The sequence below is a fragment of the Scardinius erythrophthalmus genome, assembly GCF_964197995.2.
Source record: "Scardinius erythrophthalmus genome assembly, chromosome: 1".
NCBI lineage: Eukaryota > Metazoa > Chordata > Actinopteri > Cypriniformes > Leuciscidae > Scardinius > Scardinius erythrophthalmus.
In genome coordinates, this window is record NC_138221.1 from 54939548 (window position 1) to 54958317 (window position 18770).

At 37.0% G+C, this 18770-nt stretch overlaps 1 protein-coding gene across 2 annotated transcripts in view; it reads right to left on the reverse strand.

Annotated features, from left to right (window-relative positions):
* Window positions 1-18534, reverse strand: part of LOC308697914 (protein shisa-9) — an 87551-nt gene extending 69017 nt beyond the window's left edge. For both annotated transcript variants that reach the window (XM_081377602.1, XM_081377603.1), the window contains exon 1: window positions 17734-18534. In XM_081377602.1, coding sequence (XP_081233728.1) covers window positions 17734-18278 — 545 coding nt within the window. In that variant the 5' untranslated portion in view covers window positions 18279-18534. The remainder of the gene's footprint in view (window positions 1-17733) is intronic.
* Between the last annotated feature and the right edge of the window lie 236 nt (window positions 18535-18770).

Consider the following 18770-nt stretch of genomic DNA (forward strand, 5'->3'; position numbering starts at 1 on the left):
TGGAAATGGTTAAATTCCTTTCCAAATTCACGTCTCAACAAACTTCCTTTTAAGGGACTCCAGCTCTTTCGATACATTTCAAAGCTTATGATCAAACCAGACCTTTTTTTTTTATAATGTTGTACTAATTTGCACTTGATTCATATAATTGGTGCACTGGATTCTAATTTTAACCACTTGATGTTCAGTAAAATTGTCATTTCTGTTTATTTAACCTGTTTAAATAATTACAAAATACATTCCAAGTGTCATTTGTTAAATTATATTACATTTTATCTTTTGAAGTTAATGAAATGATAATCCATTATATGTGTGTCTTTATACGTCACTTTTTATGGGGTGCACTTACTTTTTCACAGTATTGTATGCAAATTCTCCATGTAACAAGTATCTGGTGAGCGACAGGTAATTTGACTGTCAACACCAAAAGAGAAGAGAAAATATAGTGCAACGCTACACTACACAGTCACAGTCAATCAGGATGTATCTGATGTTTTATGTCCATAATATATAATATTCATGTTTGATATTTTATATGACTCATGTGGGGCATTTTAGTTTGTATTATACTCAATATGTGTATAAAAATATGGCACAAAAATATTTGTTAATGCTTTACTTAAAGCCTTTATGTATAGTGCATTATAATGTACATTATAATCATTATATCTTTTTCATAAATAATTGTAACCAAGTTAAAATGCATTATAATATTAGCAAATTCCTTGTTACATATAAAATGGAATGTTTGTCATGTATTTAATGCATATGTGTGTTTAATATATAAATGTTATAATGTATTATAACTACAATTATTCAGACATTATTAATGCATGTTACCAAATATTTATTCATGTGATCAAAGCATTATTATATTCATAATATTTTATATTTTCAGCATCATTACTCACATGATTCTTCAGAAATCATTCTAATATGATGATTTGCTGCTCAAGAAACATTTTTGATTATTATCAATGTTGAAAACTTTTTCCTGTTAAACATAGATAACACGGCACATTATACAGAACATTGAATCTGTGTGTGTTTGCTTGTGATGTGGGCCAGAGGTACCTAGTAAATTAAATTTTGTGCTGCAAGCAATTTAATCCCAAATCAAGTTAATCAGATATACTGTCTGAAAACCAACAGCCATTTGGTGTACGGCCGCACAGAGAATTCCAAACACATCCACAATGGACATGTGGTTTGAGCCAAGCACTTCAATTTGGGTCAGCTGTTCTCGAGCTAATGTGCTTGTGGAAGAAACACCGAAGGGTTTTTGCTCTGGGTTTTGAGGGGCCAGAATGTTGTTAGACCAGGTTCAGTGAACTGAGTGGCTGAATGTGATGAGGGGTTTAAAGAGAGAAAATGAATCCACACATTTATCACTCCCTTATGAGGATGAATACTTCACGTAGGTATTTAATCCACTTGGGAGAAAAAAAAACAGTCCCTCTCTTTCACACACAAACATCGACTGACTGAACTGGTGCACACACCACAGTCCAAGACGGTGCAATTAGAGAGAAATGATGAACCACCAGGACCTTTGCTGAGTGAAGGTTTATAAAAACATCAATCCTGCACCACTGCACCGGCTGGCGCACCAACCGCCCTCCTCTCTGGAATGAGAGAAAACCGCTCTCCACCTCCAAGATGAATGACCTGAACCTCCATGTGGACCTGCACCTCCTTCTGTAAAGGTCAGACTGCACCTGCATGCTTTATAGAGCAGATATGAAGCCCGTCTGCAGGGGTTATTGCTGTTCAAAACAAAAAGCTATCTTTTATAGTTGCAATTAACATTTGTTAATATTCTTGAGTGATACAGTGAGTTAATTATATACAAATATAGTATTTATTAAAATTTTAATTTACTTTTATTATGATATTTTCATTAGGTCCATGACCATATTATTTTAGGTCATGTTTTAGTAATTTTGTTATGTGCGTTTGTCTTTTTTGTTTTGGTGTTTTTTTTAAACATTTCTCTATACTTTAGCTTTAATTTATTTTTATTTCAGTTTTAGTTTGTCATTACTACAACTTAATTTTTGTATTTTATTTTATTTCAGCTTTATTTAAATTCTAATAATTTTTGTTATAGTTAACAATAACAACACTGTTAGGGATGAGCAATTTGGAAATTTCGTCAGCTAAAAAAGTAAGCTACACATAACTGCGCCAAGCAGTCAGTGTGAAAAAGACGGACAATGGAGTGGGTTATTATTATTCTTATTATTATTAATTGATGGTATTTGTAAATACTGTATGCATCAGAAGGATTTTTCTTTTCAGCATCTCGCACTGTAAACGTTTAGTTTTTGAGGTGATGTATCAAGTTAAAATACATGCTCTCAATACCCCATTTTGTTTGTCAGGATGAGCCTTCATTCTTTGATTCTACTTGATTCACCAGTCAAATGAACTAACACATTTCCTTCCTTCCCCCACTTCTCACACTCTGTCCTTCCTCCACTCGCTTCCTCGATCTCCCACATTTTCCCGTCGACTGTCTCCAGTGTGTGTAGCTTGATTGACAGGACAGAGATCAAGATAAATATCTGTATAATCCCTACCTCACACCCCCTGGTCTCAATCAGGTCCTCTCTTTCTACACTCGGCCTTGACAAAGCCCCCATCCATCCCCTCCTGCCATCCCTTCTTGGAACAAGTCTGTTCAGGATGACTGAGCAGCGCTGAGCTTCTAAAATGAGGGATGAGACGCGGAGAGGGAAAGAATCGGTCCTCCCGCAGGGCTACAGCTCTGAGCAGCTCATTGGTGATACTTATCGCTGCGCTGCTTTGTGTTTTCACATTCTTTTTTATGGGGAATTAACAGGAAACTGTGCAGCAGTAATTCAGGATCAAGGTGAGAGAGAGAGAGAGAGAGAGAAGAAGGTAAAGTACTCAATTGTTGTAACAAATTGCAAATTAGCCATCGACTTTCCATCAATGTGATTAAGGCACAAAGCACATGTACAAACACACAACTCACTGTGAAGGCCAAACACTTGTACTGTTTTACATTCTAAAAAGTAGGCTTTGTTTGGATTATTTTCACCTGCAAATCAAGAATTTCTCGTGTGCACCACAAATGTTGCCTTTTTTCCAATTAAGTGTGACGGGGAAAATTTCCAACAAGTAGTTTTCAATCAAATTGAAATCAAAATGACAGCACGACACAACAAATCAACATATTTGATGTTCAAAATACAGTTATATGGAGACCAATTTCACTGGGGGCGGAGTTACCCGTGCTGGAAAAGTAATGACATGCATTTTTATTATAATTAACAAATTTTACTGGATTTGATCCTGGTTGATTCAGCCATATCAAATGGCCTAATATTTTTACTTATAACCAGTTGCATGCTGAGCTAACATTGAAAGTATTGGAAGCTAACTTCAAAGTATTAGAACTGAATTTTGATCAGTTTTAATCTTTCCTCATTAACCATAACATTTTTGTGCAGATTAAAGGTACCGTATGTAGGATTGTGGCCAAAACTGGTACTGCAATCACTTTAAAAATACCGTAGAGCCGTGTATCACCTCCCCCTCCCCCCTGACTCGAGGTTGCCAGATAAGCTGCAGGATTCAGCAGAAACGTAGGCTGCTTCAATGAGCTTCCAATGGCAAGTGACGACGAGACGTACACAGTAAGTTTTTTTTTCTGTTAATTGTGTTTATGCTTTATGAGAGATATTTTGATGAGTAACTACTTATTTAAAAAATGTACTAATTGTTGAGGTGCTGGGGCCATAATAGCTGAAGAGATAAGCGTTTTTGATTTGATATTTAGCCTAATTTGATTTGATTTCTTTATTTTGAACATATAAATACAATTACAATTCAAAAAAAATCTGAGGAAAAAAAAGGATAATAGTAAAACAAAACAAAAAAACATATAGACTTAAACAACAAAATAATACTTCCTTATTTTTCAATACGAAAAAAAAAAAACCTCGATATCACCAATGGCTATCACAGGGTTGTTTTCAGTCCCATCAGAAAATATTGTTAGAGTAACTAAATTACATTAGCAATGGTCATACAGGTCAACTTGCAGCATGTGTAACTTAGTCCACGATATACGTGAAGAAAGAATGACGAATAATTTTTTCTGAGGTAATGTTAGGCTTGTCTCAATTACGTTTCAAATTGCCATAATGGGCGTGCTAATGTTTTTATCAGCGTCTCAGCATAACGACAGAGAAACGGGCTCCTATAATGCATTGCAAATGCATACGTCCATGTGAGCTAACGTTACGTTGCTTGAACATGCATAACTTTGTTCGACTGTCATGAATATATGAAATGTCCATTGACATCCAGTACAAGTTAGCCAAGCATAGATGAATCTTACCTGTCCTGGAGAAAATTAGCAACGTTGGCGTCTGTGTTCAAATTCTTCTCCGTTTTCAGCCGCCTCCATCTTTCAAAAGCATCTCCTATACAAATTCTGGTTTTATTTCGGACTTTGTCACAACGAATTTCTGAATTATAACGAGGTCTTTTTGATTTAGTAACGTTAGACATTTTTATCCGACTAGAGTTAGGGTAGGTTAGGTTAGAGCAAAGCTGGCAACCCGGATCCCGAAACACTACTGACTTCGTGATTGGTAGATAGGTGGAGGGAGGCGCTCAGGCCAAAACACAAAATGACAACATCAACATCAGTTGAGGGCTGCAAGTCCACTTTTTAAATGACAATATCCTAGCCATACTACTGTTGTCAGTGATATAAGTATTTGAAATGAACATGATTTCTTAATGTCTAGTGACACAACAGGGCAATTTTATGATTAATTGAAATAAATTTCTTACATACAGCTCCTTTAAATGGTTAAAAATGATTAGAGCATAGACTTTATTCACTAACATATAAGTAGCAAAAAGTACATTTTTGATCAATATATTCTTCCTTTTGTGGTTATTAATATTCATGGATCTTTTCTAAGCTGGTAATGCACAGAGATTTTTTACCAGTTTAAAAAAAAAACTCCAATAAACTGGTTTTAGGTAAAAAAAAAAAAAAAACTTTTATACTGTTATGTAAAACAGAATTATGCAAGACAAACCAGACAAAAAATGTTTACTGTGTGGCCCAACGCCACAGGCATAGAAAGCAAAATGTCATGTTCCAGTCATGGCTGGTTTGGAGATCAACTCAGAAAATAGCTTGTTGCACCTGATTATGACGTGTATCTATATTCACAAATACAGCTAGTTTTACTCTAAAGAAAAATTATGTTATCTCATTAAAAACATGGTGTAGAGCAAACCAAGCACCGCTTCAGCTTTTGATCCTTCTGTCTTGTGTCTCTGTCTGCAGACGTTTGAGGTATGAAGTTCAAGAGTGGCCAGAGGAAGTTACGTGACCACCAAACATAATGTATGTTTGAGGTAATGTATCATACACATAGATGAATACCTCCCTCACACACTAGCGGTTCAATATGTTTTTCTTTACATCCACATATGTGTAGCTATAATCTCTCAAAACTTTCTCTCCCTACTTTTTCAAGCATTTCCAAGATTCATAGCGTGCTCCTGACATGAATGCTGTTCAAAGATACCTTTTAAGATACCTCATTTCAAAATGCATGTTTTCTTCACACAGAAGGCAATCCCAGAATGCCTAGCAAAAACATTTACCTATTTTTTTTTTTTTTTTTACCTATTTGATTATACGGAAGCAGCGTTAGCTAAGCTACAACCCAGCTAACAAAAAATGACCGTTTTGCTAACGTTCCCATTACTTTTCCAGAATGTTATCCAAAGTTCTGAGAATGTTCTCTGTTAGCTAGGATGCTAATAATGTTTATCTTATACTAATGTTTGGATCTCCTATGCACTTTGATTAGTGTGGCACATGAATGCTAGCCGAGCCAGAGCACTGTTGTTAAGTTCCATTTTAGTGCTAATTGTGTAGACAGCAAGGCAGTTGACTATGTTTTGGAACAGAGCTTGTATGAATACTGTGTGTGTGTTAAGTTTGCTGTTCATTAGCTATATTACAAGGGTGGGAAATGAGATGCGTTTAAGTGATGTCACACACTGTGCCCGGGGTGTATTCAATATCACCCCACGTTATGTAATGCTGCAAAATGTCTGTATGTGTTGTGTGTGTATTACTGTTAAACAGTTGGGGACCACAAATATGCTCTGCATGCAGTGGAAGCCGAAAACAGAACACACGCACCACAGGCAGCTACGGCTTTTTAAACTGAAGTCGACACGGTTCAGTGTGTCCATTTTATGGTTATGCATAAAAAGGAGAATTAGATTTTGAAGCCAAAAGGCCTCCTGAATCAGCATACTGTATATGTTTTTTTATTATTATTATTATTATCCAGATAACGTAATTGAGTGAAAATTAATATATATTGTAGGAATGAAAGTTCTTCCTCATTTACTCACCCTGTCATTACAAACCACAATGACTTTCTTTCTTCAGAAAATGTGTTTGTTTTTGTTTGTTTTGTTAAAAATATCCTGGCCACTCTTTACCATAATGAAAGTGAAAGGGACTAGGGCTGTAAAGCTTTAAAGGAACACTCCACCGTTTTTTCATATTAAACTATGTTATTCCCTTAACTAAGAGCCTGTTTACACCTGGCCACTTAATGCGTTTTCTCAGATCGGATAGCTATCTGATTTATCAAAACGATTCCATTTACACCTGGTCACATAAATGTGTTTTTGCGAAACGGATTTAAATCCGATATTCAATTCCCGCGATATATGCAGATTTAATGGAGTGCACGTCACGAAAGCAACAGATATGAGCTGCATTTTATTGATCATCAGCTAAAAATTTCTAAATCAAAGACCGCAATAAGAGAGAGCGGCAACAGCCCTGGTAAGATCATTTCCTTTCTCTACTTTTAATGATGATGATTGTGTGTTAAGCGTCTGCGACTTAGTTTCACTTTGATTTGCGATAGTTTGCACGTTGGCTTAATGAAAAGATGCTCAGCTGCTCATCTGCGGTGACGCGCGTGTTCCAGTAGCGTCGTCATATCTGGCTATAACATTACATATAGCCTATAACACGCTCTCACACGTTTATATTTTAGCATTTTTGGGAGGAGTACAATTTACATATGTGGTTTCAACAACCAGATGCATTTACACTTGTCCAGTTTCGTCTGGAATGCGGCCCAGACCTCCTCCTGAAGTGGTTTGAGCGATCAGATTCAAATCCGTCTCGAATGCGTTTCGGAGGGCATTTACACCTGGTCTTTTTACGATCGGATAGCTATCCGATCTGAGAAAACGCATGAAGTGGCCAGGTGTAAACAGCCCCTATGACGAGTTGATACATACCTCTCTCGTCTCAGTGCGTGCACTCAATCGCTCTGGCGCGCGGCAACATTTTGATAGCACTTAGCTTAGCCCAGTTCTATAATGTATGGCGGAATAGCACTCGGGAGCACTTCGACTCGGCGCAGTAAAAAGTCACGTTGGTTCTAATGACAGAAGAGAGGGGGAGAGGATTTTTCAGGCGTGACTTTTCACTGCGCAGAGTCGAAGTGCTCCCAAGTGCTATTCCGCCATACATTATAGTTATCCTTGTTACCCGCTTAGAAAAGCGCCACGTTTTATTTTGTGTCACCATACTTGGTCGTGTAACTACTCGTGTAACTGTATTTAAATAGGGAAAACGTGGAGGTGTTTGGTCGCTTCTAGCTTCATCTCTGTCTGGTCCCTAATGAATGAACTGGGGTAAGCTAAGTGCTATCAAAGTGTCGCCGCACGCCAGAGCAATTGAGTGCACGCACTGAGATGAGAGAGGAATGTATCAACTCATCTTAGTTAAGGGAATAACATAGTTTAATATAAAAAAACAGACCATTTTAAAAGCTTTGGAGGCTAATATTATTAGTAAATAATGATTTGTGGTCTATTCCATACACAGATCTACTGTGGCTTTAGAAGACTAGAAGATGATTTAAAAAGACAACTTTTATGATAGGCTACTTTTTTTTTTTTGTCAACTGTCATTTTTGGAGTCTGACATCCCCAGTCCCAACATACTGTAGGCTCCTTTGAAAAAATGTGCTTGCAAAACTCTAAAAACATACCTATGCTATGTTACATACCAAATGATGATTACAGTGGTAGATTATCAATTCATAAAGTTGTTCGTTGCATGAATTATAAACTAATACAATTTGACATTTGCATCATATAACCAGCTCCATATGTACGGCTTTTCTGACTTAGTAAACTTGCTTGGTAGCTCATCTGGTACAGCGTTGCACTTGAGACTCGGAGCGCTCGAGAACAAGTCCCGTGAAGCACGAGTCACGATAAAAGAGCTCAAAGACTTGTATATATGGTTGCTTCAGAAAATGCGTTTTTCTCTCATGTTTGCTTATCTTAAAACTATCAGTTTGGTTTAGGGTAGTGTTTAATGTAGGTGGTTCCTTATTTTCAAGCGCAATAGAGCATTAACCTTTTTTTGCAACTCACCGGATATTTCATTTCCGAACTGCCACGATACTCACAAAAAAACAACGTAAAATTGCTGCCATATTCATGTTCATTCATTCATAGAACACACTAGCCCTTTCAGAGAAAATTTAACGCGCTTTTAGCACCACTCACTGGACATTTTATTTTAAAAATGCCGCAAGGCAATAATACAAGTTTGCAGAAATGTCATTGCTGGTATGTTTTTCTCAGTGAGCCTGGGTTGCCCAGTCTTCATTCACTTTCTTTACATCAAAAAGAGTGCCAGGATGTTGTGCTTTTCTTTCTTTCCCTCAGTTTTTTTTTTTTAGAAAATCAAAGTCATGACAGTATGACATTACATAATTTTTGTCCCTTTTAGTAATGTCTTTCTGCCGTTAGACTAGTTTGCCTTCTGACTTTATTTTTTATGTCTCCCCAGCAAAATACATAATTTCTTTGCTTTTAGCCTTTTACTCCTCGTGGTATTTGAGTCAAAATGAAATCTGGGGCAGAGCAGTATCCTGCGGTGAAGCTCTGTAATCGGTGTCTAATCCATCCGTAGTGGCAGCATCTGTCAATGACATCTTTGCTCTTGAGCTCAAGGTGGCAGTTTCCTAAAGGAATTGCAACAATCATGGGCACAATGGTCCATTAAGTAGCTTTACGAGACGGTCACCTTTATAGCCGTAGTGATGTCTGTCCGTGTGTAACGTGCAGTTCAGCTTCCTCACCGAGGCATTGATAGACAGGAAACATGCAGTGAAACTGCAAATCTCAAAAGGCTCTGATAGCTCGAGCCTGGGGCTGCCAAAGAGCCCTCTGTACCCTCTCGATCTTCAGTGAAGCAGAACAGGACATGTGTGTGTGAACATGCGCGCGTGATAGGGTGTTGGTGTGTCAGAGGTGCTGAAGTGCGGTTATAGGGTGCACTTGCTAATGATAAATAGAGTCAATAAAATTGACAGGAAATTACGAGGAGATGAGATTTTGCCATTTTCTGTCACCCGCATGGGCACCACAACTTAATGTGTCCAAGCATGCATAGAAACTGACAGGTCACGTCTTCAACCAACAGGACGTTCTGTAGAGGAACAGTAAAGGTGAACAGGGATAGTTGTCACACTTCATTGAATATTTCAGAAGATAGTTTTATATTAGACAGTCAGTTTCTATACAGACATTGACTTTAAAGTCTTGGCTACAAGAAAGCTATTGAACATTTCCACTATTATAGCCCAGGAAAAAAAGATCCAGATCAATGAACACACTAACAATTGTCACACTATATGGGTAATCTTTTGGGGAACTGCTAATAGGCTATTTAAAGCTACACTGTGTAGGATTTTCTCCCATCTAGCGGTGAAATTGTTTATGACTACCAACTGAATATTACTTTCTAGCCCCTCCCATTCCGAAGCTTGAATTTCCAGGTATGTCCCTCTTTGGTGAATGTATTTTCAAGATGGAGGCACAACATGGCTGCCGCCATTCGAGCGACTCGCTCGTATGTATCCTAAATGGCAGATTCTGCGCTTACGAGAATACTTGATTAGTTGGTAGAAATAATTACACATTAATGAGCACATATCATTTTGAAAGAACAAAGTGTTTTTTGATAAGAATCAACTTAAAAAAATACACAGTGTAGCTTTAATATTTTCGTAGCGAAATGTTAATATTATCAAGCAAAAAAAATCAAACCAAATATCGTTTTAGCAGATATTGTAATCGATAAAATTACAAAATGCAATAAACATGACAACCTGCTTCGACCTTACATTTAATAAAAAATAAGTAAATGTAGAGGATGAGAGGAAAATGTAGTATTTTAGTATATAGTATTATTTATATATTATTATAGTTTTTATTAATATTTTAAATTTTAGTTTAACTTTTAGTAATTTTTACTTCTTTTTTTGTTAGTTTTTAAATATTACTTTTTATGTTGTTTATTTTCAATTCAGTTTTATTTATTTCTATATTTATTTATTTATTTATTTATTTATTCCAGTTAAGTAACTTTATTGCTTCAAATTATTGCAGGTAGTTGCCAAGGAAAGGCAACGTTTCTAATTTCTAGATTAGTTTAAGTTTTTTAATCTAATATTTATGTTTTATTTCAGCTTTACTTCAGCTAACAAAAATGTTGGTTTTATTTAAAGATAATAAACCTGCAGTGTAAAAACTAAACTTAAAATTTTAAGGCAGAACAAACACTTACTTTTAAGTTAAAACAACAATTGTTTTTACAGTGCGTGCATGTCAGTGTGGTTTTATTCATTTTAATTATAACCAACAGCTATAGAAAAAAAACTTGACATTGAAATTTAATTTAAGATGGTTTTACAGTAGATATTTGAATCCAGCTAACAAAGCCACAGCTGAAGAAAACATGTGGGGATGTCAGGCTATCTGACAGCCTTCCCTGTGTGACAACAAGCCCCCAATCTCCTCTACATACAATTTTTTTTCTTCTCTAGAGATGCTTTCAAAGACAATGACTAATCAGACTGTATTCTCATGGCCTGAGCCAGGAAACAATATCACAATGACACTGATGAGGCTACGCCAGTTAATTGGGAAGCTAATTACTGGTAAGGACAATATAGTTCGCAATGAAATGTTTTCAGTGAACAAGATTTCAAAGCCAAACACATCATTACAATAGTCCACTTGTTAGTGTTAATTGCTAACAGTGAAGTTCATCTTAGGGTTTTACACAACTTAGCATTTTATTTACAATTAACCTGCCTTTATCGTGATAGGCTACTAAGTTTGAATTTTTACCAACAATTAACACAGTTAAAGCAATATGCATTAGCATGTTAAGGAGGGCCTTGTAGGATTGAAAATAATCCAAGATATCTGAAATGAACCAAGACATTTGCTTTACTGTTTTCCACCCCCTTTTCTACCACAACGACCATTTGGAGTTCCTAAACGCACAGATGGGCTGATAGTGATCAAGGCCTGTAGGCCAAGATGTGTGCACTTTGGGGGTTGATGAACTGTCACACCTTTAGTACGGTGGGGGAAGTTTTAATTATCTGATTAGTCAGTTTGAATGTCTCACAATTGGGTTTTAGTCATATGGTCAGGAAAGGATGAAAGAAGATTGAAACTGTTGCTCTGGCTCTTTGGTGCTCTGGCTCTCTAATTCTCTGGGTCCCTTTCTTTGGGCCCTCTCTCTTTATCTCCTCTTTTCTCTTACTCTCTCTCTCCCCCACATGTTAAGCTATTGTAACTGTGCTTATTTCCGTCGTTGGTATAAGTAGCAGTGGGTGGAAGAGACGAGAAATGTAAAGTTTTCTACCATCTTGCTAATAACATTTCTTTAGTCATTCGGCAGTCTTGCAGACTGAACCCCTGCAGGAAATCCACCCTTACAGCCTTGAAGATTTATCGTAGGCCTAAAAACACAATTGGGTTTACTAGAATGTTCATAAAAAGGGTAAACAAGACGTAGTAGCATATGCATGATTTGTTATTGATGGAAATTTACAGGGTAATTAGCTAACTCCTCAGGAGGTGGACATATACTTACTGTTACAGATACTGAAAGAATCAAGGAATTTAGTTTTATTCCAGCTTCAGAATTTTATTTATACATATTCCGATAATTGTACCGTTTGGACTATTTTCACTTCTGTGAGGAAGTAAACATGTAACAATTTTATAGTTGAAATTCCTTTTTCTTTCTAGGCTTTTTTTGCAAATCAAGAATCATTTCTTCCTCATTACACTACCAAATGTGTCAAGAGTCATTCTGCATCAGTTCTCATCATCTTTTTTCTTTCTTCCCTTCTGAAAAGCTGTGAAAAACACCCAGGAGTCTTTGACCTGTGGGTAAGTGAAGTGCAGCAGGTTTCAGTGTATTCATGAGGTTTGTATGGAAGGGCCTGTGAGACGTCTCCCGCTGGTTTCTGCCTCACTGTGGAGTTCAGTTTACTTTGTTTGTCTAGCGTATTAATAGTTCCAGGGCCAGCTTTGGGAATCATATCTATTAGAAGTCGTAATGCATTTTTAATGAGACACGACTGTATTCTGTGGCCCAAGTGTGTTGGTCAGTAAAGCTAAATATAGACTATAGCAACAACAAAAAAAACACTATGAAATCGGAGAAAGAGAAATCTATGGTGAGATTTATCCGTAAAATGAACCACAAGGTCCTCCAATGTACACGTACATAAGACATTCAGTGTGTATTTCTATCTGGAAGATCTTTAATGTGTTGTTCATACGTATGCACTACGCTGCTAAAATGTGCCAGTTTTAAGAGCTTACAATGACATTCACCACAACAGTCAGGAATTGATTGGATCGTGACTATGCCATTTCAAACTTTTAGGAGCCCTCCAATAAGCTGACCACTTGGGGGAAAAAACATCTACAGTAATATAAATATTTGTAATGTCAGAATACACAGCTATAGTACTTTTGAATGGACATCAGTGGTGAAAAATGCCTTTTTGAACCAGATGATGTAGTTACGACATCTACCACCAGGGGATAACTGGATCATGCTAACCAGACAAACATTGACCCATTCACCTCTGCCTGCTGAAAACAGACATTTTGACCAGGATATGGAGGATGAAGGTGAAGTTCATCCTTGAGAGCATCCGAACATAGCCGGTGGTAACTATTTTTCAAGTTTACCAATAGGCCAATTATGGCCAACTCCTGGCAACTTGATAGATACATGGGTTACACTTTATTTTGATGGTCCACTTCAGACATTTGATTCTTAAACACACAAGTAACTTTGCAACTATATGTCAACTAACAGTCATTAGAGTATTAGTAGACTGTTTGTTTAAAATCTGTAAACACTTTGTTTTGATGGTCCTCCAACAGACATTCTAATAAGTAACTTTGCAAGTACATGTCAACTTATTCTACTAACCTGAACCTAACAGTGTACAGTAGTTAGTTGGCATGTAGTTGAAAAGTTACTTAGAGTTAGAGGAATGTCTAAAGTGGACTATCGAAATAAAGTGTAACCGCTACAAGTATTAAGAAAATAAATAAGTTCCAATCTGATGCCGACTTTAAAATAGAAAGCAGGCATCTTGGTACAGTATGTGTGTGTTTCCTAAGGACACTTATTAAAAACTTAGTTACAAGTTTCTGCCCTTAATTTTGTCCTTCTCATGTTCTTTCTTTCCCCCAGCCGTTTTTTTTATTTATTTTATTTTGGGGTGTTTCTGCAACTACGGGCACTTTTGACTATCCCAGTTTTAAAAAAATCAACCTCTATGAATTTCAATTTTAACCATCACAGTCTATAATACATATAAAAATGTACACAAAATAGAGTGTAGTCGTTAAGATTTTAATCTGGAACATGTTTATTTTTTATGTTTTTTGGGTCATCTTCTTAAAAGTGTCCTTACCGCAATGTTACAATAACGTTCATTTTATATATTTTTCTTTAGTAATTTCTATAAAAAATGTAATCTATTTAAATAGCTTTTTCAAATTTGATGCAGTTTTGTAAATACTGATGTAAAAAAAATAATACACAAAATAGGGAATTTCATATTTTTTTCTATGCCATGTAAAAAATTTACAGTAACCTTAGATGTCAATTGTTTCTATACACACAAAAGATAAAATAATTAACTTTTTATGACAGATGTTGCAATTTCAATGTGTTAATCATCTCAACTTAAGTGTAAAAATATTTTTTTGCAAATGAAAATGTGAAAAAAAAGAAAATAGAGCAGTGCTGCGGTAATGGCATCTTGTGTCAGTAAGGACAAAATAAAAAAAAATTATGTAAAAAATGGCATGTTTATATATATACTAATATATATATACTAATATATACTTCAGTACTAATAATATACTGAATATTTGTCATTTAATATACAGTAAACCTTGAATTTGTCTCTACCGCAACACAAGGTCTTTACCGCAACACCTAAATTTGCTGCGGTAAAGACATGTTGCGGAAATAACATTTTTGCTGATATTTTAGCTAATTGGCAGCTAGCAAGGCCTACCACATTAGTTTTGACTCTTAGCATCTTAATATACATGAATTCAACAGTAATATACATTTATTTTTAAAATGTAGTTCAAAAATACACAATTATTAAGCTGAATGGTAAGGACGCACAATAAATACTAGAGCAGAAAAAATTATGTTTACCTTATTTTTTTGGTATCTTGTGAGTGAGGTAGTGTGGTGGCCCAGTCTGTCAGCAATGTGCTCAAGTGATAATTTCTGTTTCCATAGAAACTAGACTTGTTTGTGTTCGATCAAATTTTATAATAAAAGCTTTTTTTCATTGTTGCGGTAAGGATTCAAAAGTGTGGGACAGGCACATTTAGTTAAAAAAATCATAAAAATGATCATTAAATAATAATAAAAAAATTAAGATGCTGTAAATGAATCTGTATATTAAACAATTCCATTTGAAATAATGTCATATTGTAAAAGAATGAGCTAATTTTAAGTATCTCAACATTGAAATCACGGGTGTGGGACATGAGCAAAAATGGTGTTTGGACCTATAAAAGCTTCATAATTTTACATTAAATCATATTATTTATTCATTATTTTTTATATCAAGGTGTGTATTGACACTACGTTTATATTTATGAAACATCAAATGACAAATTTTAACATAAATCTAAAATTTCACTCCTGGGACTTAAAAGTGCCCGTAGTTGCAGAAACACCCTTTTACATGTTCACACATTTTAGACATTTAAAAAACATTAAAAAGCTTCTTCCATTTATTGTCGGTATGATCATGTAATAGGGAAGCACTCAGCACGGACGTACCATGTTTACTTCGTAAGCACACAAATACTCTCTCAAACACTCTCTCGGTCTCTGTTTTCTATCTCTGTCTTGGTAAAACTTGGCATGTCCGACCAAGAGACTTGTCAAGCATGCACTTAAAAATAATACAAGTAGAAAGCAGTGCGTTTGTACAGTCCAATCATCACTCATGCTGAATTGGATAGATTTTACAGATGAAAAACAAACCCATAGCACTAGCAGCACACACACAGTTTGCAAACATACTCGCATATGATTCGCCCTTCAAATACACTGAAGGTAATTATTAAAGGTCAGATTATGCATAAAAACGTAAAGCCTGAAGGACTCAAGCCAGCACGGTCTGTTTGCTCAGAGCGCACGTGCATTCACACACCCAAATGAAGCACATCATTTCGGTTTCTAGACATTTCACCAGTCATTAGTCACTGTTCTGACCCTGCGATTTTATAAGGTCAGTGACATAGGATGGGTTTTGTGTGTGTGTGTGTGTGTGCACGTTGGGCTCTACACTGGCTGATGTTTGTGTTGGATGAATCCAGTCATGTTGGCCTCATTGGATTTTCAGAGCTGGTCAATAGAATCACTCTCACTCTCCTCGATGTGCCTCTGTATTTCGTCCCAGCACACACTATAGCTGTGCCGTTATGACACACACTTTATATGCTACTTTTGGCACCCATTTATCGAGCCTCATTAAGCTTTCCAAATCGTGTTGAATTACAAGAAGCTGGCTACACACTTTGCTAGCTTGCCCTTCCAACACTGCCTGTGTCATTGGGCACATCTCACACACACACACAAAATGCCTGTGTGTACAAGAACCCAAGTATGTCCTTACCAAGAGAAACTCTCATAAACTTTAATACACTCAGAAATATATCTCTTTTATTCCGTCTTCAACCCGTAAAAGATTAGTTTTTACCCACCCCACCACCTAATATAGTCAAACAGCGGATAATCTATCATCCGTTCTCTCTCGCGCACACTTTCTATCTCAGGCATGGCATGCTTCCAGCCCTTATCAATAGCCCTCATTAAATCATGGTGGTGTCTGTCTGCCATGCCACATTACGGATGAGAGACAGATAGCTGGACTGACGTCCCACTCTTCCCACCCCCGGAGGACAGCGCTCCGCTTCTCCTCACGCCGAAAAGACCAAAGTGTCAACTTTATTTACATTGTGATGGTGATGAGTGCTTTAAAATAGTTATTTCTCTTCTTCTTTTTTTACCGACGTGATATAGTTAAGATATATGTTAAGAACACATAACAGAGGAGTACAAAAATGTACATTTTTCATTGTGCTGCTTCTTTTAAACTGATTGCAGCGAGTGCTGTACTGCTCCACTCAAACAAAAGCTGAGCTCTGAGAAATAAACATGAACGTATATCTTAGAAATACAGTGGGAAGCAAATGTCTGAGATCATATTGAAAAACTGGGATTTTAAAAATGGAAATGTTTTTGCATTTCGAAATTTGTAAGGCAGTGAATAGTTATGATGTAAAAGGAAGTAAGATTTTAGATTCATCACTATTTCTAGGTTACTAATCAAATTTGTGACATTGATCATGTGACTGTATAAACAGACAGTCAGATGTTCTTGCTTTCACTGAAGCACAAATATGCACTTTGAATCATCTTAAATCATCCAGGAGAACATGGTTATCAGGTTTTATAAGAACTTGCAGAGTTCATGCTACTCGAAAGCTGCTGTCATAAAAAATATTATTTTCAAAATACTAAGATGGGGGGGGGGTTCATATTTTACCTCAAATTGTTATGCTAACAATATATTTTGAAACAAAGAATATTGTATTTCCAAAATAGAAGCTTTTTCACTAGTGATCTCAGAAGTTTGGTCCACTCTGAATCTTAGTATCCAGGAAAGATATCTTGTCTTATCAAGAATAATATAAGGTTCTATATAAGATTCTAAAAGCTATAGTTCTTGAACTGGCTTTATGGTTCTTTGAGGTTAAAAAAAGTTATTGATGTTACATTATAGATTCTTCAGGCGTGTTGGCATGAGTATTAAACTCTTAATGAAAAACTCTTAAAAAAATAAATGTTCCAGATAGGGTTTTACACAATGATGCCATTTTGAGCTCCCCTAAGAACATTTCAGTGAATAGTTCTAAAAAGAACCATTTCTTTCTTTGTGTGAAGAACATTTTAATAATCTAAAGAACCTCCTACGTGCCAACACAAAATTGCTGTTCTATGGCTCTTCATGGAACGATAGATGGAAGTAAAGAATGAAGATGATAAAGTTCTTTGTGGAACTCAAAATGGTTCTCCTATGTACAGAGCTCGTCTGCAATCGAAAGTCTGAGATTTCAATGTACCGAGATCAAAATGTTCTGTACTCTGCTCTGTACTTTTAATGCACGTCAACAGTTTGTCCGAGAACTTAATTAACGAGCAAACCTCTGAGAAATGAAGTCATCCTTACACCCACTCACCTGGAGTTTGTCATTTCCGTCTGTCCTCCTTGACTTTTTTCCAGGCCCAGTTTGGTGAAGATCCCAACCAGCACCATGATGGCCACCACTCCACATATTATGTACACGATCATGTGAGTGCGGTCTCGATCCGGTTCCTCCTGGACATCGGTCACCGGAGCCGCCGGCTTGCCCGTGTTGGCCCACACTGGCGTGTCGTAGTTGGAACAAGACGTCTGGTCCAGGCTGTGGACCTTGAACTGGCAGCAAAATCGATAGTAGCAGGAGCCGCAGCAGAACAGGTAGATTCCCACGTTACAGTTAAAAGAAGGATCCCATTGGCCCATCACGTCGTAGTAACCCCAACAACGGCTCCCGTATGACGGGAGTTCTTCTGCTTCTGACCTCGGGGTCGCGAGAGTGACCTCCGGAGCACCAGACGGAGCAGCGGTCCGATTGGTGTCCTGCTCACCTGTGCTGGCAGTGTTGGATTTTTGACAGAAAGAGACGTAGCTCAGCAGTAAAATAGCAGTTAACACATTCAAAAACAGGTGTGAGGCGGCCATAATCTTCTTCGAGTAATCCCACAATGAGTATCCCAGAATGCAACAGCGCCACTTGGGACAATTAAACCAATGGAGTTTAGATAATGTGAACCAAGAAAGCAAGTTTGCTGAGCAAAGAGTTGTCTCCGAGTTTAGAGCAGGTTTATTGCTGACTTGTTGCCCGGCAAGCTGATACAGGGAAAGCAGCCCTCATCAGTGAACGAGACAGAGAGCTTTCCACGGCACTTCAGCACACAACAGGCTCGCTGTTGTCATCACTGCAGGGAGAGAGCGAGAGCGAGAGTGAGCAAGATTCCTCCCCTTTGGAGAGACTCCAGATTCAAGGATCTCACCCTGAGACAAACTGTTTGTGGCCCAAGAGAGAGAGAGAGAGAGAAAAAACAGCACTTAGTAAAATTCCAATTCAGAAGCCTGAAGGAATCACATCGTTGGACTCAAGCCCTATCCGTGATCTTTGTCCTACTGAACATTGTGTGATGCCAGCGAGGAAGA